The 26,629-nt window shown below is 43.5% G+C and overlaps 2 protein-coding genes across 6 annotated transcripts in view; both read right to left on the reverse strand.

Moving 5' to 3' along the window:
* The window catches only part of MRPS6 (mitochondrial ribosomal protein S6), a gene marked incomplete at its 5' end in the record, with an annotated part of 47,037 nt that extends 22,900 nt beyond the window's left edge, over positions 1–24,137 (reverse strand). The window contains one exon of the mRNA XM_052795084.1: positions 23,490–24,137. Coding sequence (XP_052651044.1) covers positions 23,490–24,137 — 648 coding nt within the window. The remainder of the gene's footprint in view (positions 1–23,489) is intronic.
* Positions 1,335–23,620, reverse strand: SLC5A3 (solute carrier family 5 member 3). Of its 5 annotated transcripts, none has more exons than XM_052794959.1 (3): positions 23,490–23,620; positions 19,398–19,473; positions 1,335–9,710 (listed from the first exon to the last, which is right to left on the reverse strand). In XM_052794959.1, exon 3 carries the CDS (start codon positions 9,406–9,408, stop codon positions 7,267–7,269), a length of 2,142 nt encoding a protein of 713 aa, XP_052650919.1. In that variant the 5' UTR covers positions 9,409–9,710; positions 19,398–19,473; positions 23,490–23,620; the 3' UTR covers positions 1,335–7,266. The 5 variants fall into 5 exon arrangements, with proteins under 5 accessions (XP_052650919.1, XP_052650917.1, XP_052650918.1 ...); XM_052794957.1 differs by having other exon boundaries at positions 19,201–19,473; XM_052794958.1 differs by lacking the exon at positions 19,398–19,473 and adding an exon at positions 14,291–14,578 and having other exon boundaries at positions 23,490–23,606.
* Positions 24,138–26,629: the final 2,492 nt, after the last annotated feature.

Here is a 26,629-nt window from a genome sequence, read left to right on the forward strand (position 1 = left end):
TAACTAATGAAAACACAGGAGTCCCACTCCCTACTGGAAATCACAAACCCAAACTAAGTTTGCAGGCAGGAAACTCTGCTTATTTTTCATCCCAAATCCAAAGCTTCCCCTCTGGAATGTTTTTTATCCATTCCTTCAACAAACAACAGCAAAGTTTCCACTTTTCTTTTACGACACAGCAGCAAAAGAATACCAAGAATAATTTTGATGAATGCAGCATTTCCTCTGCAACTGAAAATCTGGGTTTAACATCCTTCTCACAGTTTTTGCCAACATCCCATCTCTAAAAGAACATCTTAATCCCTAATACACAGGTGATTAAACACCAGGCCTGTCCCCTTCCTTGCTGAACCATCACTGCTGGACAACTAAGAAGTCATGATTCACACCATGCTTTCCATGGCAATTAGTTCAAATATGTCCTTATGGGGGACAGGGATGTGAGGGAGAAGGAAGTGGAAGACTCATGTTTGGTCTCTGCTTACAGAACTGCATTGATGTTTTAATCTTTTTGAAATAGAAATCATGAGAAGGTATCCTTCCCTCCCCAAAGGCAACCATCTAAGCACTGACTACCACAAGCTGTAACTGCCTCCTACAAGGGAGAAGACAGCATCACATGTATCATTCTCAGAGACTGACTGCTGGCACAGGCTCCTTGGAGGACCTGGGCACTAGGACCAACTTCTAGATCGCAGTCAGAAATAAACACAAGACAGACACCAAGGCGTCCAGGCTGGGGCAGTGAAGCACAACTGGAAGTATTTAAGGGCACTCCAGAATCACATAAGAAGGCGCCCATCCCACTCAAGAATTGGTTAAGCAGCAGCTGAACAGGGCATTTAAAGAAGAAAAAAAAAAAAAAGAAAAAAGAAAAAAAAAATCACAATTTTGCATGGTAACCAACAAGGCCGCTCTGCTAAATGAGGGTTTACCCATATTTTGTTTTGCATGCAAGCTGCTGCTCTGCAAGGTGCTTCAGGCAGGTAGCCTTGCCCTGCCAGCATCCTGAGCTTCAGGTCATAGAAAGATCAGTCCACAGCCCAGCCCACCCCAGACTCACCTCCCCACAACACAAGCTGGCCTAAAGTTTTTGCGGCCAAACTCTGCACCCGTATTTTAGATCCTTAAGTTCTTCTTGCAGTTTTAAAGAATCTAGTTTGGAGTTTTTTTGCTTCTCTAACCAAATGCCCACACCCTGCTTCAAGAGGTCTGCCTTTTAGTAACAGGGAAAAAAGGGAAGTATCTTTATATATAGTGATGCAACGCTTACTACAAGTAAGAATACATGACAATTATGGACAGGTTCTCCAAAATAGCTTCACAAATATCTGTTTTGTTGTTTGTTTGGTTTTTTTCTCTATTTTTATTGAAACTTTGTACAGAAGTTTTAAACATTTCCATACAATACTTTTAGACAGGACAAAATGCCATGGTAAAGGAATGTAAACTGCAAGAAACACAGTCTGAAGTATCCAAATACTCTCTAATAAGAGTTTTAGTTTGAAGACTAATGCAGTAGGCAAAATAATATGCATACAGTATACAAAGAACAGTATACACAGGGCCAGCAATGCTAACTATGAAAATTTTGCATCAGATTTACTTCAAAGATTTATAGCAATATGATAATTCTATACACTAGACCAAAATTAATTTATCATACATCGTTTCTATGACAAAAAGCTTGTCATTAAGGACAGTAGCAACTTACAATATAATTAAGCTGTATTAATCTCATTAACACTTCTAAATCTATATTCCTACTACAATAATTTTTTTCAGTATATTGTCTTATAAGATCTTAACAGACCTTTAAATAACACTTTACTAAAAGAGACCTGGATCCATTATAGTGATCTTATCTACATGCCCGTTTGGCTTATTTCAAAAAAAAAAAAAAAAAAAAAAAAAAGAAAGAAAGAAAGAAAAAAAAAAGAACAAGGGACAAGGAAAAAGGCAGGTTTCAAATGGTATATGATATCATTTGGTTTTGGTCTGAAATGTATTTTAGTTGAATAGTTAAAAAAAAAAGAAAAAGGCAGTTAATTAACTGGTATTTTATATAAAATCTGCAGAAAAATACAACAGCAACAAAAACCAAAAATACTTCACAGATATCTAAAAAAACATTTTATCAGAGATACAAGGTAAAGCAGCATCACTTTGACACTGTGCTTTAAAAATAAGAAGATGAATGAATAGACTGCTCTAGTGATATTAAAAATTTGCTTTCTTCTTGAAGAAGACTACTAACATTTTGCACAGCAACTATTTTTATAACCACCTCATTTAAAAACGTGTATTCATAGACACAGAGAATTGTCATATCATTACCATTTTTGCTCAAAGTGTCTGACTTTACACAGTGAAACTGATAATGCTAAGTGTCACCAGATGTCACTATACCATGAATATTAGAACAGAAGTGAAGCAAATGCCTTTAAACCAACACCATAAAAGAAATAATAGAAAGTGTTTTGTAAACAAAACAAACCACTTTGCAAAACAAGAGAGTTCAGAGATCTCACAGTGAAATCAGAAATCCTAATTATATATGTTTACATTCTAGGACTACTCTTTACCTTAGGCCAATTAAAGCACATTAAACCATTTAATTATATACAAACATTTTCTTAAAAAAAAAAAATTTAAAACATTGCACACAAGTCTGCTTTTTAACATCACATAACAAGGTTAGTTTTATTTTCAAAACAATTACATTTAAGGGCACAGAACACACAGAATACCAAATTAACAGATGAGTACTTTTGCTTCGCTATACATGCTAAATCCAAAGATTTCCTCAAGAAAGCTAGAGCTTAGCAACTCCAACTTCTTCCATGTATCCTGTTCTCTGAAAGGGAGCATCTCCCAATACCTCCTTTATCTTAGGATTTAAAAAAATATATATATAAAAAAAATAAAGCTGTACGTTTTAAAGTTGTAAGCATCTTCTGCTTTATGTGTTCGCACAGAGATCCTTTGATGGCTCTGCCCACTTCACTGCAACGTTGTGGGAAATCCTTTTCACTACTCAGTTACAGTACTCTCATAACTTGCATCAGAAGTCTCATGCTGGCCCTTCTGGGATTAGGGTGGAAAGGGGAACACAGAAGTGGAGAAGTAGAAAATACACAGGTGGTACACTGAAGGCCATTTTAATTTCTTACAATCTCTCACCATTTCCTTTCAGGTATTAGTAAAAGCTAACAGGAAAAATTACCAAAACAACAAAAACCCCTAAACTTTGGCAGAGAATAGCATCAAATCAGTCATTTAAAAAAAAAAATAATTAAATAAGAACAGTCTCCCAGACTGTACTATGGAGCTCTCAAGAAGCCTCTTTTTTTTTTTTTTTCTTTTTCTTTTTTTCTTTTTTAAATAAAAGGCTTCTAACAAATTTCTGGGAGAAAATTCAAATATCTTAACAGAAAAATAAGTTAAGGGAAATAACAACAAAAAAAGGTGTCATTCCAAAATAAGTTTTTCAAGACTGTCGTTCTAAGCACAAGGCAATAAATAAACCAATTGCTGCAAGACAGAAGCATGTGTCCTCCTGGATCTACCCCTGCATCACTAGCCAGTCCCACCGAGAAGGAGGGGGCCAGGCCAGGCATTAAAATTTATGGAACTGATTGTCCATTATGGGAGACACTTTGTAGTTTTACTGGACCAAAAGTTGGTGTTTAAACCAAAACATATTAATCTGGGTTAACACCTCTTCCATGTAGATCATGATCAGAAGATTAGCAAAGGCATGTTTACGCTATAAAAAAATCCTCAAGCAACTTCTTATACTAAGGTCCATAACATAGGGCAAGGTACTTGCTCACCAATAAACAGTTTGCTTGAAGCCTTATAATTTTTTTTTTTCTAATAAAGGCCTTTTATTAAGTGGTTATATGCAGCAAAGAACATTTGCAAGTTCTATGACAGCTCTAAGACATAAAAACAGAGCACGACTGAAGAGGCCGGCATTAGGCAGAGAGTAGCACAGAAACACATTTTTAAATGACTGAAGAGAAAAAGCACTGGAAAACTAATTTGCTTAAAAGCTTCTTCACAATAACAGGTCTAAAGATGGGGGGATGCAAAGTATTACTTTATTAAGATCCTGACTGACTGCAAATTACCACTGTGATTAATGCAACAACTTGTTAGTTTAGCAAAAGTGAGAATAAATTAACTGGGAGATGGAGTATCTCAGATTCAACAGTCAAAGGCTACAGCATATATTTGCGAAGGACTGTGACTCCCTAACACAGTCAAAGGACAATTTCACCATGGATCTGACTGTAGTTATACTGAACAGGATGCAGGCATCCTGTGTATTAACTCTTTAAACAGCTTTCTCTTTAAACAGCAAATGACTCGTGGAGGGGGGGAGAGCAGAGGAAAAACAAGCTGGGAAAAGCCATTATAAGCAAATCACTCTTCAGGTGGCAATAAAAGCCATGCTTTCAGCTTCATAACCATGTAAGGCACCCTGGGAAAAAAGCAAGCACAGATGAAGCAATGGCAGCCAAGCAAAAGGGTCCCTGAACTAACCTGGCTTCACAGGTTAGGTGGCAATGCATTTGTTAATATTGAGAGCAAAAAGGACTGGTCTGGAAAATCCAAGTACCAGCTGCCGATAGAAAGACATGCCAAGTTACTAAGGGACAGTGCCTGGTACATGATTCTCTCCTTCCCTGTGCCAAATTAGGCATATCAGCCAGATCCCAGCCTTTTCAAGAAGGTATTGTTGGACTGAGACTGATCTTTACCCTCCACGAGTTGTTATTTTTCATCCTGCTAAGATAAAATTTTGCCCTAGATGACTTTATCCTGCATAGAAACAATTAACTATGTTTTATATCTTTTTATAGCACCATCCTTCCCAACTCAGCCCACTAATGAAGTAACTTGAGATGCCATTAACATATTTCACATGCTACAATTTTACCATTAAAAAGGATTTGAAGTATTTTTCTGAACGAAGCCAGCCACACAAACCATAAGAAAATCTGTCTTGTACACTGGTATCAACATCAAGACTCAGGTATGGTAACTCTCCTCTTCTACATATATTACAACACTGCTCCTACGTTTATTACTGTATTTCCAGTTAAGAGTAGTCTACTTTACAGCAGCAAAAACTGAACAAAGTGGAGAAAGGTGGGGCATCTTGGCATCTGTCTAAAGTCTCAGAATGAATGGGATTCAATCAATTTAAAAACAACACAAAACAAACAAAAAAACCCCCACAAAAATGAAAGTTAATCATTTTATCTGAAAATATGTATTACACATCATACTACTAAAAGCTATTTGGACAGCCTGCAGCTTACAGCACCACTGTACTGGAAAGCAAACTTTCTCCCGGAGTCAAAGGCAGGATTAACCCAAATTTCATTTCTACAGAACCATTTCACCCGTAGGGATTGGTTGTTGTTTATGTGCCAAGGAAACATTGCTGGACCCTTGAATTGATGCTGTTGAACTGTCAGCACGGTCCCTTAGACCATTTTTGGCCTAACCAGTTTGTGCTCTCCCAAACAAGTCCCGAGAGGAGCTCAGGAGCAAAGACAGTTGGAGAAATTATTTTCACAGGAAGCCTGGATGTGACCCCTCTATCCTGGAGGGTAAGGAAGTTTAATACCACGAGTGCAGCCACACGCTGTCAGCTGGCCTCTGTGCGCGAAAACAGGCCCTGGCTTGGTTTAGCACAAGGGCGAGAGCACCCAGGATGGCAATGCATTCCCCTGCTTTACCAAGGTGGAAGTGGACCGAACTCTGCAACGTTTTGGTCTGTTGAGTTCCACCGACCTGCTGCACACACCTCCTCCACACCTGGGAACTGTTCATTCCCTGCCCCAGGCATCCATCCTTCGGGAAAAAAGAACCTCAGCACCTTGAGTCCTACTGATTGTCTGTGATTGCCTGGGAAAAGTTTCACTTTTTTGAAGAATCATAAGGGCAGACCTCAGTTGCCAACAAAGATTACAACTGCACGCGCTCCTCTCCTGACACAGAATACCTCAGGAGTCATTCCTTAAAAAGGAAGATTTGACAGGGTGAGAGAGGAAATGGGAGAAGACATGAGGCAAAAGGACTCTGGAAAGTAAGGACCACTTCCTCTTCTTTCCCCCACTCCCCCTTCCTCTTGTCTTCCCACTTTTCTCCCCTTACAGACTCCATATATGCAGCAATGGTAGGGCTGCAGAGTATTTCCTTCTAGGCGTACACAGCAGAGGAAAAGAGTTCTCAGTGTGCTTACCAAACTGAAGATATGCAATGTTTCACATTTCTCTTTTTCCCATGTGGTAGAACCTACGTACAGGTTTTTCTCTAAAAAGAGGCTAACCCTAATTATGTCCTAAAGGTTTGGGGACTGAAGAGGCTGAATATATAGTCTTCTATTTCAATATACCACAAAACTCAAATAAAGAGTATTTCTTTCTTTCCTTTTCCCCCTCTCCTCTATTGCCAGTTTGTCATCTCCGGGGGGGGGGGTTGTTTTTTGTTTTTTTTTTTTAAATACGGCAACTTTTCAGTAATGGAATTTACAGTGAATAAAATCAAAAGACAAAAAATTTCTTACAGAGAAAAAAAAGACAGAAAGCTACTAACAGCTATCATGTTTTAAGTGCTACAAGATGAGACAAAATATCTTCCTGTTGTTGCCATAAGAGAAATGAAAAACTGAAAAAAACCTAGCAGCAGCGAGCAAAATTAAAAGGTGCTAAGTTGGCCAAGGTAATACAGCTATGTTACAAAGAACAACTACACAGCAATGTGCATTGCAGCCCTACATTTAAAAATCTTTCAACACTGCTTTAACCATTTAGATTTTACACATCGGTAAATGATTACTTGTTATCTTCACCTTAATGCTGACTGAGCTCTGTAACTGCCTGACTTCAAACACAGCCACCTGCCTGCCTTTGGTATATTTATACATGTATACATGGAAAAACAAAAGGTTAGTACTGCAGATGAAAAAAAAAAAAAAGACAAAAGGGAAAAAAGAAAAAGACACCACACGACACGTTCTGCCTTCAGCAGATAGGACAACATGTCTCAAATGATCTCTAAATAGGCTAAAGTTGAGTTGATCTTACAATTATAGCGTAAACAATGCCTGGGTTGCGGTTATGCTGTTTGAAAAGAAAAACAAACAAACAAACAAAAAAAACCCAAACAAAAAACCAAAACAAAATCTCCAGAGACCTGTATCAACTTCTGTATGTTTAGCCATACCCTTAAAAGTTCACTATTCACTCACAAAGAGAAATAGACAAACATGAATATTCCAAGCGAACAGACACAGACCAGTCCAGTATTTAGTAATAGTTTAACTTTTGGAGTCTCTTCCAGCATTTGTAAACAAACAGTCTCTTCCTCCATCTCCCGAACAGCTCTCTTGTTCATGTTTTTACTTTTAAAGCCACAGAACCAATCTATGAATTTCAAATGTCTGTCTCTATCATCAGTCTCTTCCTCATGCTTTTTCTCTCCCATCAAAGCTGCTTGTCCATTCGAGTAACAATCTACTGGCGTCTCGACTTCAGAGTGACTCACAGAAATCACCGGGTTGCTGTCATCTCTGCAAGTAACCAGAAGATTTATATCCTCCGGCTTAATATTTTTAATATTTTCTTCTGATTTGCCGTTTGGAATGATATGGTTAGCATTTTCATTGCACTTGAGGATGTTCTTTTCTTGCACTTTGTACAGCTCCCCCTTTGAAGCGTTCTCTTTTACGTTCCTGTTTTTCACAGCCCAGAAAGTGGTCGTCCGAACCTGCTCCTTCGTAGGCGGAGGTGTGAGAAGGCTTACTACAAAGGTCACAATCCCAGTGATCCAGAACAGAGCTGTTGCAACATACATGTAATGGATGTTTTTGATAAAGCTTGGCCTAGTATCTGGCTGGTTACACTCCGGAGCACGATAGATAAATGCCAGTATCAACCGTATCGCTCCAAGAACAAACCCAGCCATTCCGCCATAGAAAGCCCCCTGCTCATTGCAACGCTTCCAAAAGATACCCATAAGAAACAGAGCAGCCACCGGTGGGGTCAAGTAGTCTGCTACCTCTTGAATATAAAGGTACATCTGACCACCTTGCATTTCTACAATTATTGGGACCCAGGCAATGCTTATAACTACCATGAACGCAACAAAGACTCTTCCCACAATCATCAGTTCTCTAGACGTCGCGCTCTTCCGAATGAGTTTGTAGACATCAAGTGTGAATATGGTGCTGGCACTGTTGAATATTGAGTCCAAGTCACTCATCAGTGCAGCGATCATCACAGCCATCATCAGTCCCCGTAGACCAACCGGCACAAGTTTCATCACCAAACGTGGGTAGGCAATGTTAGAGCATCCAGCTCTGCTCCCGCAGACTTGAAAACAGTGTTCCGGATTAATGCAGGCGATATCATCTGCAAACAGTATTCGTGAAATCATCCCTGGGACAACTATAATAAACATCGGCAGCAACTTTAAGAAGCCTGCCATCAGAGTGGATCCTTTGGCATGAGCAATGTTTTTTGCAGCTAAAACTCTCTGAACTATGACTTGATCAGCACACCAGTACCAGACAGAAGCTGGGGTCTGTCCCAGCAGAAATCCAGGCCAGGGAATATCTTCATCTGTTGGCTCACGCAACATTTTAAGAGCATCAGGCTTTGGGTCGACATTGCAGGAATTGGTATTGGAAATGTTGTAGGTTAACAAGATAGACGTAATATTTGGTGATGCTAACATATACCTTCTTTTAACTTCTTCAAACCCACCAACCTCCGTAATACTTATGATCATAAGTGTGAGGGCACCAATAATCATAAGCAGAGCTTGAAGTGTGTCTGTGTAGATGACAGCCACAAGACCTCCAGTCACAGTCAACAGTGCAGTCATTCCAATAAGGAGGATAACTGACAAATAGAGGTTCCAACCTAGCGATTCTTGAATAAAAAGCGCCCCTGAATACAAGTCAACTGAGAGTTTGGTGAAGATATAAAGAATTAGAGACAATGCTGCAAAATATATTTGAATTCTATGCCCTCCAAAACGCTTGGACAAGTATTCAGGCATGGTGTATACTCCTGACCGGATGTAGACTGGGACGAAGACCCATCCTAAAAGCTGCAAAAGCATTAAGGCGTTGAATTCCCATGCACCTACTGCAAATCCACTCGCCGCTCCAGATCCTGCGAGCCCAATGAAATGTTCACTTCCAATATTGCTCACAAATAAAGATGCACCAATAGCTACCCAGGTCATAGAACGCCCTGCCAAAAAGTAGCCACTTACGGTGCTCCGATTGTATTTCCACATGGCAAAAAAACCTATGCACATTACAAGCACGAAGTACAGTGCCACAATGGCAATGTCTGCTGTTTCCAAAGAAGCCCTCATTTTTGTAAACAAAATGACTTCGCACAGCTGACGTCCACTTCTCGCCCCCCAGCAAACGTCTTTTAAGCAACACGTGAACCAGTTAACATATATCAACACTGTGGATCAAATTCTTTGTCCCTTGGTTTGCTGTCCTGATGCTGGTGGTTGTGGTACATTTACTTTCTCCGCTTCTCAAATGGAAATTTGGAACTTAGCACGCACTTTTAATCCACATTCCACAAGAGCATCAGCCTTAACTCAGTTGATGTAGGAGAAATTCTTAGTTGCAGCTAAGTTTAGTGAGGCCTACTGTACCAACCCTGCAAGGCAGCAAAGACAAAAGACAAAGATTGAATTAGAGAAGAATTTCATGAAGTAATGAGAAAAAATTTGAAGTCTAGTAAAACAATGACTGAACACCACAGACTTTTTCCCCATTATATTTCCTGCTGTATTTATGCAATCCATAATACACATAATTAAATATTTGTAGAACTAAGTAGTAATGCCTTTTACAAGTCAACTTTAATGTTTACAAGTACCTTAAAGGACGCAGCAATTCTGGAGTATTAAATGACCCAAATTCCCCAGAACAAGGCAAGGAACAGAAATATATTTTATTCTTCCTTACTTTAGAGTCTCACAAGCCAAACTCCTCAAGCCACTAAACAGGCCTGCCTCTTTCAAGCAATCTTAGGAAAAACAAACAAAACAAAAAAACAAAAACCCATCGCTAAGGAGCATTAACCTAGCTAGTCATTTCCTGTATTGCTTTAGCACTGCACCCCACAAATCTTGTTAGATCCTGGCATCACATGCATGTACTTGAGACACCAGCTGGCTGCTAGAGCTAAAAATCAAAGTGAAGTCACTGTCAAAAAACAACATAAATTTAAGATCAGCTGGACAATCAAGGTTATTCCGCAGGTTTTAGACGAGTTTGCACCTGTTTGGGGTACAGATGATCACAGGGTTACATTTTACTCTGAAAGCTCTTCATACATATCCCACGTAATCTAAGTGAAGAAAAAGTCCCATTCAAGCAAATGACAAAAGCAAAACTACGCCCAACATCCAGCTTTAGGCTATTTCTGTCTGCCATGTGCCTTTTGATAGCCACACCCGTGTGGTTTCAGGATTTTTTGGGAGCACCCTAGGCACAGGAGGGAGAAGCAGATGGATTTTGGGAGTGGTCACAGTTGCCAGGAAGCGCTGTTCCCAGCACCGTCCTTTTGCATCCAAACATGAAGAGGATCACTAACATCAGAGGTAGAAGGTTTTGAGGCAAAGCATACCCTGCTGCTCTATTCCTGAATCCCCAGTCACACTCAATTCTACCTAAGCAAGTCAGGAAACAGGCACTCATTTAGGCAAGCAGGACTGAAGTGCTCAGTGTAGGGAAGGGCATAATAAAAAGACTTGCTGGCAGACAACCAGACAGGTGGGAAAGGGAGGGACACTGAAGAGCTGCACACTGGCTCCTACCTCTGCCACAGAGATAGGATGCTCCTATCTCCTATTTATGCCTTGGGAGGTATCATTTAACTATACCCACCCAAAACCTTTTAATGGGTTTAGAGAGTGCTGGACGTAAGATTCTTCTACTTCCTACAGTGAATGGGCACAGCAAGGGAATAGAAGACCAAAGCAAAGAACCAGTTTAGTCTAAAGATCAGAACAGAAGTCTTTAGTATTCAAGATTATTACACAAGAGTAAAGAACAGGGTCCGACTCCATTCCTCTTCCATACCTACTGGTAAAGGTAATGTAGGCACAAAAAAATCACTAGATCTTTTTGCTGACCATAAGGTCTACCAGCCTTAGAAGCCTTACAAGAATAAGCTTCAGGCACTCCCTCTTCCACTGCATTTGCAGAAGTGCTCTGGCACTATGCTGAAGCTCACATTTCCCTATTAATTCATCTGTGATTAACACAAACACCCAGATAACATATTCTGGTATTTGGGTGGTTGCTGTAGCATATTCGTTTTGTTTAAAAAAGAGTAAATAAAAACATTACAAATTCTCACAGAGACCATAATAAAAACTATAGTTAAGGTAGAAAATGCACACACTCCCCCCTCTGCCTTACTTTGTGCATTACTGAAGGCAGCAACAGTGCCGATGTAAGAATGTGCACTCCTCATTAAGGCAGATTATTTTAAAAATAGCTTACAGCAAACCACAACTTCAGCCTTAAGGAGAAATTCACAATCACGTTATTCGTACAAGCTGGCTGTTTTTCAAGAGTAGTTCAGAATCAAAAAAAGATAATAAGGGTTCCCTACCACCACCACAAACCCACATGAGAATACAGATATTCATTCTGCTGGAGTTATAGCCAATAATGAGAGACTATGGAGACATGGCACAAAATGGACTGATTACAGTAGTGTGCTAAATTTATCATGCTCATAAGCCTCAAACCACAGATATATTTTAAATTCTTCCACAGAAGAATTTACATTTATCCCCACCCGCAAATGCGGGTTAAATGGTCTATTAGTTTAATCCAACACAAAATTGTAAACACTTCAGATCCTATGACACCATCAGATACAAGTATAACGTACTATTCTTAGTTTTAAGCACTTTCGAGTAACACTTTAATAGTGTTGTATCTTTTACTATATTCACTAGATTTTCAAATGCAAATACATTATAATGTTTATACCAGAAGTATGAGTATTTTAAGGGAAGGGCAAAAAGAGATTTTACTCAGACACAGTGGAAAGAAGAAAAATTACTATACAGAAAATTAAACTAATGGGCAAGCTAAAGAAATAGTAACAACCAATATTTTCCCTCTTCTATTGTCCTGCTGTTACTGAAAAACATTAAGACTTGAACTTTAGTTCACTTCCCACCATCTTCCCTGTAGGTTAATTGATGACCTTGCAAAACTATACTGTACAGTAATACGCATAAATCACAAAAATTTGTTAAAACTAGGTCTATTTGATACAAGAGGTACCCAGCTCATAGCATGACTATTACAAGCATGTTCAAGCCCTCTGAAAAGCTTGTAAGTAGAAGATGCAGCTGCTTTTGAATACATTGTGACATTTCTCAATTAGGATACTTGCCAAACTACAATGGACTCATTCTAACCAAAATAAACAATATGTGAAGTTTCTTGAGCATTTTCCACCAGAAGGTACAGCCAGATCATGCATTTGAAATAATCAGTCTACAGCGACCTGAACCATCACCTTTGTAATCAACATCTGAATTTTGCAGGGTTCAGCTTGCTTGAGCAGGAAGGTGGAAAGTTTTCAGTAGCCACTACAAATTTGCTGCACTGTCACTAACTTACTGTACTAAAGTAGCTTCTTGTACCAGTTTCTTAGACCTAATTCTAAAATAACCCTGGAACTTTTTTTCATTACGAAAATGAGATTCGTCCCTCTGAACTTTCAGCAAGTTATGACCTCAAGTCTTAAGAAGGACTTTTGAGACGCCCCATGCGAGTTTAATCTCAAGTTATTAGAACAGCGTACACTGTGGCACTGACAGAAAAAAAAGACAGAAAGACAGCACTGCTGCCAAGGACTGTGAATTTTTTTCCCTAAGGCTGTTTTCTGGCTGGATCATATCAAAGACACAAAACAATGTGCTTCCCTCTTGTCTGAAGATAGAGGGCTACAGCTTTGGTGAAACAATGCATATGTCTCTCCAACAGGCAGTCTGTCCTTTAAGGAAAAAAAAAAAAAAAGAAAAAAAAAAGTCTTAAGCAATTCCCTGAAGATATACTAGATAATGTGAAGCAGATTTAGGGTGGGATTTTTAGGAGAAATTTTTATGATTGTTTTAAAGGAAAACTTTCTCCACAGTGCTTTTCTAATAAGACAGGTCTTTAAATATGCCAGAATCAAACTGCTTTCTGCTCAGTCTATTTCTCTTCGTGGCAGATAGGAAGTTTCTCAATTGACTCCCCTTTTCTCTTACAGTTAAGAGAGTCAGTCCCAATGGGCAACGCTTTAAGGGTTAATTTGAGGATGGGGATGCCCACATACCACACAGGAGCATCCACTGCTATCATTTGTTAGCAAATTAAGTACATACTTAACTTTACTCATAGACTTCAAAGTAGTTTTGAGGTTTGTTCTTAGAAATGTTTTTCTTCTCTACCTTCTTCAAGCACAGGTATGTTAACTCATACCGGTAGCATTTTACCTACTGAACAACTCACATGCATGGACAAAATGTACCCAGATCGCCAGGCTCAACACCTACATGGAAAATACTAACAATCAACAATCTCTCTGCCAGAAAAAAACGGAATACAAGTATCATGTCTTGAGCAGGCCTGTACAACATTCAATCCCTTGAGTGTGTTGTCTGGCCTGCTCACACTGCAGGCTACCTGCTATGGACACACAAGTGAGTTCCTGCCAGTCCACCGCTCCACAGTAAACACAGGGTTGTCTGAGGTAGCCTATCTCTTGGAGAAAAAAACAACAAAAAAAAACAAAAACAAAAAAGAGGAAAAACTTCATTCCATTTATTGCAGCGCTCTAAAAAACAAAAAAATAGGCGCACAAATGTTCTTCATGGAATGACTGGTACATATCAACTTATCCTTACATAGTACATGCCCTTGAGAAAGCAGGGGCTATCCTTGCCAGCTGCTCAACAGAGCCCTAAACCTCCAGGACCGCAGTTTCAGGACCTTCCCTTGAAAACCAGGAGCTGGGGCAGAAGAGCCGGGCAGGAGTCCCACCTGAGACAAACAGGGTATGTCATAGGAAGCAGGAAAGCTCGGAGGCAGAAGTTTACCTGTAGCATCTAATAAATAACTTGAGTTAAGGTCTGGACTAGCATTCCCAGCAGCTCAATGGGCTGCAGTAGAAGAGTACCGCATTTACAAGTTACCTGAACCAGCAGCAACCTGACTAACCTGTTTGCCACACGTGCTCTGCTGCTGCAAAGTGGTACTGCATCAACACTTCTGCTGGCCTTGGAGAACACAGGTGCCGCAGAGGCAACTCTATAAATCATCACTACCATAAAAGTCCAATTTGAGGTGCAAGGTTCAAGTCAGTCACTCAAAGGAGTTATGAACACATAATGCACTTTTTTTGTCTGGGGTTTCAGGAATTGCTCCAGTTCTGGTCTTCATTTTACTGCAGCATCAGAAAAAGAAGCTTGCTCCACAATACATTCTTCTCAATTCTTTTCTAAAGGACTGCAGAAGGAGACATGAGAGAAGTAAGTAACCTCGCAGCACGCAGTTCAGCAGAAGAAACAGAGAACTACATTGCATTTGCCAGTCAGAAATGTAATGCTACTGTGGACTATTACAGAAGCAGTAACTGGAGTACTGTAAGGCCAACTGAAGCTGAAGGGCACTGTGACTGACAGTGTTGGATTAGTAGATCAATGTAGTTGTTTTTAACCATACTTTCCCCCTATCCCAAGTGTATACACCTACTTAGGTCTCCCAGCAAGTCACAAATTAAGAAGGGGGGGGGGGGTGGTGGAGCAGAAGAGGATACAGCTTTATTGCAGTGCTCATTCAGTACTCCATAAACACAACAGAAGTTACAGTACTGCTGAACTGCAAAGCAAGAGGAAGATGGCTTATTTTCTGAAATCTATATCACTAGCAGTGCCTCAGCAAGCCACTTCATGCCACTGCCTGGGGCATTCACATTTGGATGGTTTCTTTCCCCACAAGTCACTCCCCAGCACTCTGTCAGGAATAGTGGATTTATTTGCTTCCACTGTTCTTCCAGAAACTCCAAACACCTGAAGGGGAAAGGTGGGGGGGAGGGGTGGTGGTGGGTGCTAAGCTGGGGACAGAAGAAAGGAGACAGAAAGTTCCTTTTTATTTGTTAAAATAAAGAGATACCAGAAAGACTAATATTCTCCATGCCTACCTAGACATACTGTAATCATCTTACTCAGTTCTTAAGAAAGACTAGTCCATCAGCTTAAGTTTAACTTAAAACTGACTATTAGTTTAAAGAAAATATGTAGGCAAGTACTTCCTTTTCCCCCTTGTCAGCCCAAAGAATTGGTTTATGCTTACACGGGGGACAGATGTTATCTGGGTTCTCTGAAGAGAGCTGAAAGTACAGCTGCTGCTCACTGAGCCACTCCTCCCCGGCAAATAAGCAGAATCATTCATGTCTCTGCCATAACTCAAGCAGATAACTACCAGAGGCTCAGATGCTCAAAGATGGGTTGTCACTATAAGCAGCTCCATTCCTCAGCAAGGAAACCTTTTCTTTGCAACTGCAGACAGATGACGTTCTTCCTTCTACAAAGAACTAGAAGCAGAAGAGGAAAGAGGGTACTGAGAAGGCATGTAGTCAACATAAAATAAGTAAAGAGCACTACAGGGCAAAGAGGGAAAACAAGCCATTTTAATGGAAGTAGGAGGGGGCATCTCCCCCAGGAGATGGCAAAAAAAAAGATAGAAGTTTCTAGCAACATGCAGCATCAAGCAGAATTCTCCCTGCCGGGTATGTGCATCAAGACATCAGCTTACATACCAAGTTGGAAGCTGCAGAGAAACACTGAGCCGAAAGACTCAAATTCCTTCTTGTGGCAACCTAAAGTTCAGAAGCCCAAACATTTTCACTGCCACTGGCAAGTACTATTTACCTGAATTAGTTTGATGAAGTACTTAGTCGCTAAGATCAACAGCAGAAGAATGGGTAAAACAAGCATAAACATGCAAGTATTTGATTTCTGTATTTAGGACCACAGTCAAGTTTTCTGGATGTAGAGGACAAACATTATCACCCTATTAGAAGCACGCCATCAGAAAGTGTTGTAAAATCTCTACCACTACTGAAGACGACCATTTTCTTTAGCTGCAAGGTACAATGGTGTTACCCATTTGGTGGTTATCACCATTCAGCAGTAACTGATGTAACTGGCATACTCCTAGCCTAGAAAAATGTGCGGGTTCACCCCATTTGATTTTGGCTAGGAGAGTATAGAATTCAGAAGTTACTTGGGGAATGAGAAAAAAGTAGTGGAAGTGTCAGTCACCATGCAACTGGGCAAAATACTAGGAAGAAATTCTTCCTAAAATTTCTAGGCAGAATAAAAATATAAAACCAGACTCATTAAGCTTATTTAGGACTTCCTCAAGTTCTTATCACATTTATGGCTGCCCACAATCTTTCCAAGAACATAAAGCATCACAAGTTTTATTGAAAGGTGAGACAGAAGTTTCAGGGGTATATATCATCCTAGAATTTAAGTTTGAGACCCTCCAAACTTCCTAGTCTGCTGGGTGCTCTTGCAAGATTTCTGATCCTTCTTGGGGATTTTAAGACACCAAAACAAGGCTTAAATAAAGTTATATTGGTTATAAAACAGCTAGTGCTATTCTACATCAAGCTTTGCAATTACCTATATTAAAAGCTACCAAACATTAATTTATTTTTCTAATAGTCTCAAACACATCAACTCCACTGAACACATTCCCCTCCTGTATCAATGCTCTGCACGTACCTTTGTTTTTGATTGTTATTCCTTAGATATTTGCATAACTGAAGCACAAGGACTGGCTTGCAAGTGGACAAACCAGGATTAAACAAAGATGTGAGAAATAGCAGAACAACAGTTCCTATGTAGTTCCTCACAATCTTATTTCTAGGGTTCATCACCCTTCCTTTACACCATCTGCTTCTTTCCCTCTCCTCTCATCCCCAGGGGTGCTGCATCTTCTTTAGTATCTCATTTGCAGCACCAGTATTTGCACTAGTGCTCCCACTGCACAGGCCCTTCATTTACACAGACATTGCCTTACTTTCCATATTTTCACTTCCCATCTTTCCTGTTCCACTTCTACATAACAGTTATATTTTGCCTATCTGTCTCCCTTTTGTTTCTCTCTCCCTTCACCTTCTTATCAGCTCTTCTACAGAATGCACACCAGAGATATTCCTGTTGGTCCACTGGGCAGGCAGTTTTGAAGGGAACAACCTGGTGCCCAGTGGTTCCTGCTGCCCTTGGATAAGCAGCACAGACGCTGCTATATGCAGCTCTATCAAGCAACTGCTTCCACATCAGCAGCTCTTACATTGCCACAGACTTGTAGCAGGGAGGTTGGGGCAGCTGTAGCTCAAAGAATTGGCAGCCCACTCTGGCTGGAGTCTGACAAAAAGCAAGGTAAGTTACTTGATCATAATCAACAACCACCAAAGTAATTTTTGGGTGGAAATTGCCAGCGTTATGGCCTGGAACAAAGGAACTGGAGAAATCAGCTTCTGAAAGAATATATAAAGAAAGCAAGAACTTCCATCATTACAAAATATGGTATGTATAACGTACTAGAAGAAAGCAAACAAACACACATTCATACTTGAATTAATTTAACAGCTTATTCTCAGTGATATAATGGACATCTTTAAAAGAGTCAGTCACTTTTGAGGGTTCTTATAACAATGGAGAGCAATAATGCTATTTTGTCACAACAGGTTCTCCTTCCTTCTTTTTCAAGAGTTAAAGGATAGACAATCTGCTCTCATGCTGAAGTTTACAAACATCTCCCTCTTCATGTACATGATGCACCCACATATATACATACACGCAGAGAAGAGATACACAGCCAAGAGAGAAGAGCACATTGCTAAGTAGGTAACAGGGGCAAAGAGAAGTCATATCTTAAAGGTTAAGTAGCCATTCCTGCCCACTGAAGAGGGGCTAGCCAAATCCCACTGAAGTCTGCCAGTCCCAGCACGGACACAAGGACCTACCCACAGTCCTGCCTCGGTGCTCAGGCTTGCAGCTCTACAGCTTAGGGAACAAGACTGGCAGAGTTAACCAGGGCATCCCATTACCTACGCTCACTCAAGCACATCAGTCGATACGCTGCAGAAGCCTGTATAAACCAAGAGGCTTTTGAGTCCCTTATTCTTGCTATCAACTTAGTACTCACTTTGGACAACTTTGCCAAATGCACTGAGCTAACAACTATCTGCTCTAAAAAGGCTTAAACTATTTTGTAAAAGAGAATAATCCTCTACCTCCCCCCATACCCAAGCCAGGCAATATCCCACCTTTGGCAAAAACTTAGAAGACGACCACTCTCAAGTCTTAAGATTGAAAAGTGGCAAACGTCAGCCAAGAAGGTACCATTCTCAAATGCTGTCTGTATCACACACTTCAAAAGCCAGTTATTCTTATGGAAATGCTTAAGGCAGAAAACAAAAAGCTGACTCCTACAGGAGAGTCAACGCTAGATCTTGTGGTTTTCCAATCTTGACTTTTAGTTCCAACTCTTTGGTCTTCCTTCCAGCACCACCCCATGACACAAGGGTCCTTCCCTGCTAGGCATAATACTGTGAAGAAAAGCCTGTTTCAGCCTACTAAAAAAGTAAAAGGAAATAGAGGAAAACTTGTGTAATTTTAACCTGCTAAGTACAGGAGAGGGGCAGGGAAGATGTACCATTCAACTGTAAGAACAGGCAGGTTCGCCAGAAAGGAAAGAAAATACAACAGTATCTGCCTGCTTACTGCCCTCTTCATCCTCCCCGCCTTCTTCCTAGCAACTAAGATATCAAAAGCCCAATTGCTGCAGCTGCCTACACAGCAATTAAGTGTAATAGTCAAGATGTCAAGCAACGCTACTGCCCATTACTTTGGTTTTCCTAAAATAGCCCACAATCTCCACAGCAGGTAGGGAATTTTTGAAACACGGCAACCCACTCCAAAGGCAACAAACAGATGCTGAAGACAAGTTACATTGTGTGAACATGTCAGTCAAACCGAGAGCCCAGATTCACTGTAGTATTACAGAGGTGTTTGCTGAAACAAGGTAATGAGGTTTTAGACTAGGACACATACTATGTACAGGTGAAGTCGGGGGAGACGAGTATGCTGCTAATAAAATATTGATATGCTTCCTCATTTTTTGCGAAATACTCTAATATAAAGTACTTCCAAACTGTCCATTCACTTCAAACAAAGTTGTTTTGTTGAAGACGGGTGTCCCAGCTCGCAACAGTCGAGCAGCAGCAAGAACAGCAAGGGAATACCGCCACCTTCTCTCTCTGTCCTAGGTTCCCCGGCTGCCAATTTTCCTTGGAGGGTGTCTCGCATTGCCGCCCTGTGGTCAGTCTGCAAAACAGCATCAGAGCAATAGGAAGCCATTTCCAGCTCTTCCTTCCCCTTCCCCCCCACTTCCTTCCCCGGGCTCTCAGGGGAGTTTCGGCAGGTCGAGAAGGGTAGGAAGAGGAAGCCTCCCTGAAGAGCTCTCCTTTCTCCAGCAAGCGACAACTCCTGCTAATGCACTAGCGGGTCACTACCCTTTCCTGCTGAAGGTCCTGCTCTGCCATAATCCCCCTGCTGAAAGCTGAAGATGACTCTCCTGGGAGAAAGTTAGAAACAATTAGAAATTCATCTTTTGCTATGAATAGTAAAGTTTAGAGCATGAACAGCTGTGTCTTCATTTTGCACCTCTACCTTCACCACAACAGTAGTCTTTGACTCGGGCTCTTGAGGGTAGGCAATGTATTCTGCACACACATCTGCACGCTACTGATAACAAGTCTGCCATCGAACTCCCCAAGCTCACCATACTATTTGTTACTTGCATGTTGGAGTGTAGAAAGACACACACGTGGGAAAAATTCATTATTTCCACCCTAAGTTCCAGTCACTTCACTGGCCTCACACCTTTCTTTTCCCAAAGCATCTCCTCCATATACTCACACACAGAGTAACACAATCCTCACTACAGCTACTCTTCAAATACAGTGATGCCACAGAGAAGAAGTTTTTTATTTATTTATTTTGGGGGGTGCTTTTAGGATTTTTTTTATTATTGTTTTCCCTAAGAGTCACTGACTGGGGTCTCTGCTGAGCAAGGTCTCTGTCCACAGGCAATTTACAAGTACAGTATTTCTAGTGCAAGTCAATTACCTGATCACATGCTACCTACAAAACGGGACAGAGAATGGCTGCTCAGCTTTGACTTCAGAATAAAGTCACAAGGTTTTGTGAAAAGTACACGCAGACAACCGGTGACAAAGTTTGAAAGTAAAGGTTTTCTCCCTTGGCTTCCCCCCTCCCCGCCAAGCTCTTTGGTGTTGCATTTTTAAGACACAAAAGAAAGCCGAAGAAGTCTGCCAAGAAGCAAGGGGACATGGGAGCATCAGGCAGGACCGAGGGGTCATGCTCACCCTGTAACCATGTCGAGGCTAGCTGGGCAGGGAGGAGACCAGCTACACAACAGACTCCATGGTTCACAACAGAAACTACATGCAAGAAAAGAATGAGGAGGGATCCCTGACTTGAACACAAGCAGTGCTAGGGAGCAACAGAGTTTAAAGCAACAAAAATGAATTTGAGGCATTTATTCTGCCTACATCTATGAAAATGCCAAGGTAACTATTACAGAAAATTGGGGGGAGGGAGGGAGAACCCCACAGAATCATGAAGCTTGCCTCTGAAGAGACCTGTGAAAGTCTACCAGACTGTAGCTCTGAGAAGGTTTGTGCTCAAGCTGCCAGGGGGCTCACAGGAGTTAATGACAGCCCTAAAGCGCAAGAAAGCCAGGTGGCAGGGGCTTATTTTTTTTTTTTTGCAAGGCAGCGGAGCTGTCAGAGATGAGGAAGGATGCCACAGACACCAAGAGAAGAGTCAGCACTTGCTCAAGCCTCAGTAGGCACCAGAGCACACAGCCACCGCACAGAGGGACATGGCAAGACAGTGAACACCTGCCCAGGGTAGCTTCATCAGGAAGCATTAGTGTTAAGAAGCAATGTAATTTATTCAGGACTGTATATGATCTCTCCAACTTCTACAGGAAGGAGTTGTGCAGTCAGTCCATAATTTCAGACTGTTTTATTAGCCCCATATTCAGGTCTCCATGTTTTCACTAATTTAAGTTAGCATTACAGTCAATATTATGCACTGCTATAGGGGTCATTAGAGAACCCTTTGCCAGGATTTAGCAGCACCACGTAGCATATAACCACTACAGAAATTTTTTTCATTACACAAAAAAGGCAGCAGTAGCAAGATACTAGAACGCAAAAAAGCACCTAGATCTGGTGTACTGTCAACAGCAACAAAAAAAACCAGCATCAAGAGACAGACTCTCTAAATTTTAGAGTTACAACAAGGGTAGGTTAAAAATAGCAGTACACCTGAACCAAAACTTAAGTGTTTTAACATAATCACTGAGCTAAAAAACACGTTAAGATACATTTATCAGGAAAGAATATACTGGAGAGTCAAATTTCAAAGAGGAAAAGGTTGCAGATGTTAAATCCTGAGTGCATCAATGCTCATTAGAAGCATCTTACAGCTAAAAGCTTACCCCTGCATCTCTCTGCTCAGATCCTAGGAACCGAAGATCCTTTCCACTAGACAGCACTCCATGGCATCCTTTCAGAGTAGTCAATTTATTTGTGTCTCAGTATTATGTCAGATTTGCTACGCTTTCTGTCCTGCTCTGCACTGATAGCATCTGCACAGCATAATGCATCTCCCACATTAACAGCACGTATACAAAAAGCATCTCATCACCTTACCTATGGCTTATACACTGATGAGGAGGGGTGTGGAAAGAAAAAAAATTTTAAAAAAATAAATCGTATGTTGACAACCCAAGTCCAAAAGCAGAGTGTTTTGTCAGAGCAAATGCTGTTCCGTGAGGTGGTGCAGCAATGTCACCAGATTTTTTTCCCTGTTGCTGTATTTCTCCACTAGAGGACTCACCTGAGAAGTCTACTACAGCTTCTGCAGTTAAGCCAAGTTAAAAAAAAAAAAGCCAACCCTGACATGTGGATGGTACATGTAAAATGAATGGAAATGTACTAGTATATGTAGCACATGTAATACATGAAGACATGCTTCTGTAACTACAAAAGAAACACAGCAATGCTATTTAGCTTCTAGCTATTCCATGACAAATATACATGTTCATTTAAATGAAGGTTAAATGCAAGAGCAAGCATATCCACGCTGGGTCAGATCAGAAGGGTTACAGCCTAGTGTAAGTGCTGCTACATTCCAACACCAGCACTGCATATTAAGCTGGAAAGTAGCAGATAAACAAAGGCTATAGAAGGTACTAGAGAAGGGCCAGTATCAGCTATTATCTTCCAAATAAAGGGTCCCATCCACACAGAGATGCTTCTATTTTATTATTATTTTTACGCACAAGTACACACACCCCCCGCACTGATTCAGCTCTTGTAAACCAGAAAGAGCATCATAAAACCTCACTTGCTCACACCACAGCTTATCATCATGCCGCCAAAACCAGCGGCAACGGCTAGCAACCCTTCCCATGGGTGATACAGCGAGCCGTATCAGCAGAGCTCAACTGGTGTTAGCAACGGCAGGAAAAAAAAATAATTACTGAGACTTCCCGGGTACAGATGGGGGCTAGAGAGGCAGGGAGCTGGCACCCCATGAGGGGAAGCTCACCGGAGCGAGCTCTTGCTTTTCCCCACCAAGGCTCACCACAAGGCCTCCCAGAGGTGAGGGGACCTAGCGTGGGGCTGCTGCGACCTAGCCAGGTACCCAGCGAAGCCATGGCAGGTGCTGGGGAGGGGGAAGGGGAGCACACGGCAATGGAAAGAGCTGGTGCTGCAGAGGAAGAGGGGGACGTGCTGGCACCCATGTTTAAGGGCAAGGAAAGGGCTAAGTTCACTTGCACTAAGCTAAAGGGCGGGGTGGGGGGGATAAGAGAGGGAGAAATGCATCTATTTCGCCAAGCGTGGGATCTGCTTACCTGCGGACCAAAGGGGAGGGGGGAGAGAAGGGGACTGCGGCTCTAAGGGAGCAACTAAGCAAACTCTCCCAAGGAGCGGGGGTAGGGGAGGGAGGAAAAAAAAAAGAGGAAGGGGAGAGAGGGCAGAAAAAGACACAGGAGCCTGAAGCACCCTGCGCAACTCCACTTCAGAGCGCGGAGGGCAGGGCTCGCCCCGGGGGAAGGGGCCGGCCGGGCCGCCCCCCGCCCTGCCGGGGGCCCGGGCGTGAGGCTGCCGCGGCGAGGCCGACGCGCGGCGGCATGGAGAGGAGGCAACGAGGGACGCCGGGGGGCTGGGGCGGGGGGGGGTGGGGGGTGTCTGTCAGGTCCCACCTGGCTCCCTCCCTCCCGTCTCCCCTCCCTCACTCACCCTCTGCATGGCTTTCAGGATCAAAGCCAGTTCATAGCGGGGCATCTTAGAGCTGGCTTGTGGCAGGAGGAGCGGGGATGCGTCGGGGCAGAGGGTGGGGAGGTGGGGGCGGCGGCGATGCCGGAGAAGGGGGGGAACTGGAGGAGGAAGGCGCGTCCCCGGCGGCTGGCGACGACTCCTACCCGCGCGGCTCCCAGGCTGCACAGACACCCGGGCGGACGAGCGGGCGGCGCGGCTTAAAGGGCGCCGGCAGCTGCGCAGGCTCCGCCGCGCCGCCCCCCGCCCGCGACAAGCGCCGCCTCCGCCGCGCACACGCCCGCCCGCCGGGGGGCCGCCGCCACCCGCCCGCTCGCGGGCTGCCCCGCCGCCCCGGCCCGGGGAGCGGGGTAAGGGGAGGCGGGAGAGGGGGGACACCCGCCGCCGGGGAGCGGGCCCGAGGCAGGCGGCCGGGCCGGGCCGAGCTGAGCCGCGACGCGGGCGCCGCCTCCCCGCTGCCGGCGGCGCGGGGCCTGCGCCCGCCTTCCTCCTTCCCGCCGCCGCCGCGGCGGCTGTGGCTGCTGCAGGGAGTGGAAATTTCCACTGTGTCCGCCCCCTCGTTCTCCCCACCCCCCCGCTCCGAGCGCACACACACACCCGAGACCGCACATGGAGGGGGGGGAGGGAGGACAGTGCCGGCGGCGCGGGGGGCCCTTACGCCTGGCTCCTGGCCGCCGGCGCCCATGGCCGCGGCCCTGTGGCCGTCGTCCCCGCGCACCTGGGTGGGCTGGCACCGGCAGCAGGCGGCACGGCGAGGCAGAAGTGCCCGTGTGCCGGAGGACGAGGCGAGGGTGCCGTGGTGGGACAGGGCCACAGGTGCGGGGCACCCCCGGCTCTTCTGGAACCTTCCGTGCCCTAGTGCCTCGGGGCACCTCAGTGCCTGTTGCCCACTGACAGGAGTGCAGGTGGATGCGGCCCACCCGCAGCAGGCTGGGTGTGGGGACCCGAGGGGCGACGGGGTCGAGGGAAAACGTGTGGCCAGAAGATAGCTGGCCTCAATGCCCGGGTGCTCCTGGCGAGGGAGCTTCTGGCCAAACGTTTCCCAGCCAGCGGTGCTCGGCACGCACCCTTGGCATTGTACTCGCACGCAGCCATCAAGGTCGGCGGCAGAGATACCCTCTGTCAGCAGCACGTCTCATGCTGGCGTCCAGCCATGGCTGCGCCAGAAGCCTACAACCACCTGCATCCACCAAAGAGGGGCATTTGGAGAGCCTGGCGGTACACCAGGCTTGTGTCGACAGTATTTTTTTCTTCCACAGCAGCGTCCCTGCAGGGGTACCCCCTTCCCTCACTCTCACTCGTACCCCAGAGCACCCAACACACAGGCTGGCTTTACGGAGAGTGAGTTCACACCAAGTTCTGCCCAGGGTTTTGAAGCCCTCATCGCTTGGCCCTGTCTGCTCTTGGAGTCGAGGGAGGCAGGGGGTGAGAGAGCAAAGCCATAGCTCAAGGGGAAGCAGGGAAGAAGGCAGATCTCGAGATTAAAAAACTTTAATGAAATAGCTAACTATGAAATGCCAGCCCCACCCTGTCAAGAGAAGCCTCAGCATCTCACCTGGGAACCCCAGCCATGCCCTTCCACACCAACAAGCAGGGTCACTTGCTTTTGCTCTGCTTGCACAGGAGTGATACCATAGTTGGTGAAACGAATCCCAGGTGCAGGTATTACTAACTGAAAAATTTTCCCAGCACTTTCCATTGTGACTTGCAGCACAGCCAGCACTGGTAGTGCTGTGGGCCTTCCTTGTCTTAAGCAGATGTGAGTTCTAGGCAGTTCCCTACAGGTACTGTGCCCTACAGGCACAACAAAGCCTATGTGGATGCTAGGAGCTGTTTTGTGTACCACTACAAGTTATCAGCTGTTCAGGATGAATTGCTTATGCAGAAGTGTTTACACATATTCCCAAACTCCCACCCCCCGGTGCTTAGGCAGTAATTGCCAGTCAGCTGACAGGTATAATTTACTGCCTGGTGGTGCTTACCACATACAAGCCCTCCCTAGGTTACTTTGCTTGCTTTTTTTTTAATACGGTGTTGTCTGGCCTGAGTTTCTTCCTTGTTCTGAACAGGTGCCCAGTCAGTTCCAGAGGAAATCCAGATAGTTTGTAAGTGATGGTCCCCAATGGAGGTGAGAATGCCCAGGTATCCCTGCCATACACACATGATCAGACAGCCGTTCCCACTCTCCCAGTGCACCCTGCCTGTGGTGGCACGGTCACACATGAGCCACACTGTTCTCTTCCCCCAACATGAAACCGCTACACCCTGCTGCTCTACCAATGCTCTACCTGCTTACAACACTCCTTTGCCAGAAAAAAGGAAACGCATTCAATCCCTGTTCCTGAAGTCTTTCTCCCTCATACGCAGAACCTTATGCAAATCCCCAAGTCTATATACTGAAATATCTAGTGCCGCTTTCAAATGCCAATATTTGATTCTCAGTTGGATATACATTGATATTCACCGTTCATATTCATTTCTAACTACATTCCACATGCAAGCCCCGCAAATACGCATCTGCATGTGGCCAACAAACCCTGCCCCCCTTTTTTGTGAATCCCACCCACCCACCCACCCCTGTACTTCAACGCTGCATCTCAGGACGCTGCAAACTTAAGACTGAGCCTGAGTCCACTTACATCTGTGCCTGGGATTTGCTCTCACATGCAGAAACACTTATGCATAAGATCTAATAAACACACTCCCAGACAGGCGTTTATATATTCACTGAATGTAATCTGTATGCCTGAGGGTCTCTCATGCATATTAGCAACACAGATACAGTGACTATATCTGTGTCTGAATGCCACACATGTATGGGTGCTGGACTCATGCATCATGCCTACGTGTAGCCACGCACACTCGCTTATGCACTGACTACTGCATACATCTGCGACATCCCATATCTTTGTGGGAGTTCCTAATGCTTTCTGATTTTCTTGCTACTGAGGTAGTGTGTCCACCAGGTATGAGCTACCTTGAATCTCACAGGTTGGTTTTTTCCTCAAAGCACTAACCACAAGTATCCAAAGGTTGTAGGAAACTCTCATTTAATATTTAAAAGCACATGGTTATAGAGGAAGATCTGAAAAAACATGTAGTGG

The sequence above is a fragment of the Harpia harpyja genome, chromosome 8, assembly GCF_026419915.1.
Source record: "Harpia harpyja isolate bHarHar1 chromosome 8, bHarHar1 primary haplotype, whole genome shotgun sequence".
Lineage (NCBI taxonomy): Eukaryota > Metazoa > Chordata > Aves > Accipitriformes > Accipitridae > Harpia > Harpia harpyja.

Bases quoted from the DNA above. Each gene is read 5' to 3' on its own strand.
- SLC5A3 (XM_052794959.1), bottom strand. From the start codon at position 9,408: ATGAGGGCTTCTTTGGAAACAGCAGACATTGCCATTGTGGCACTGTAC.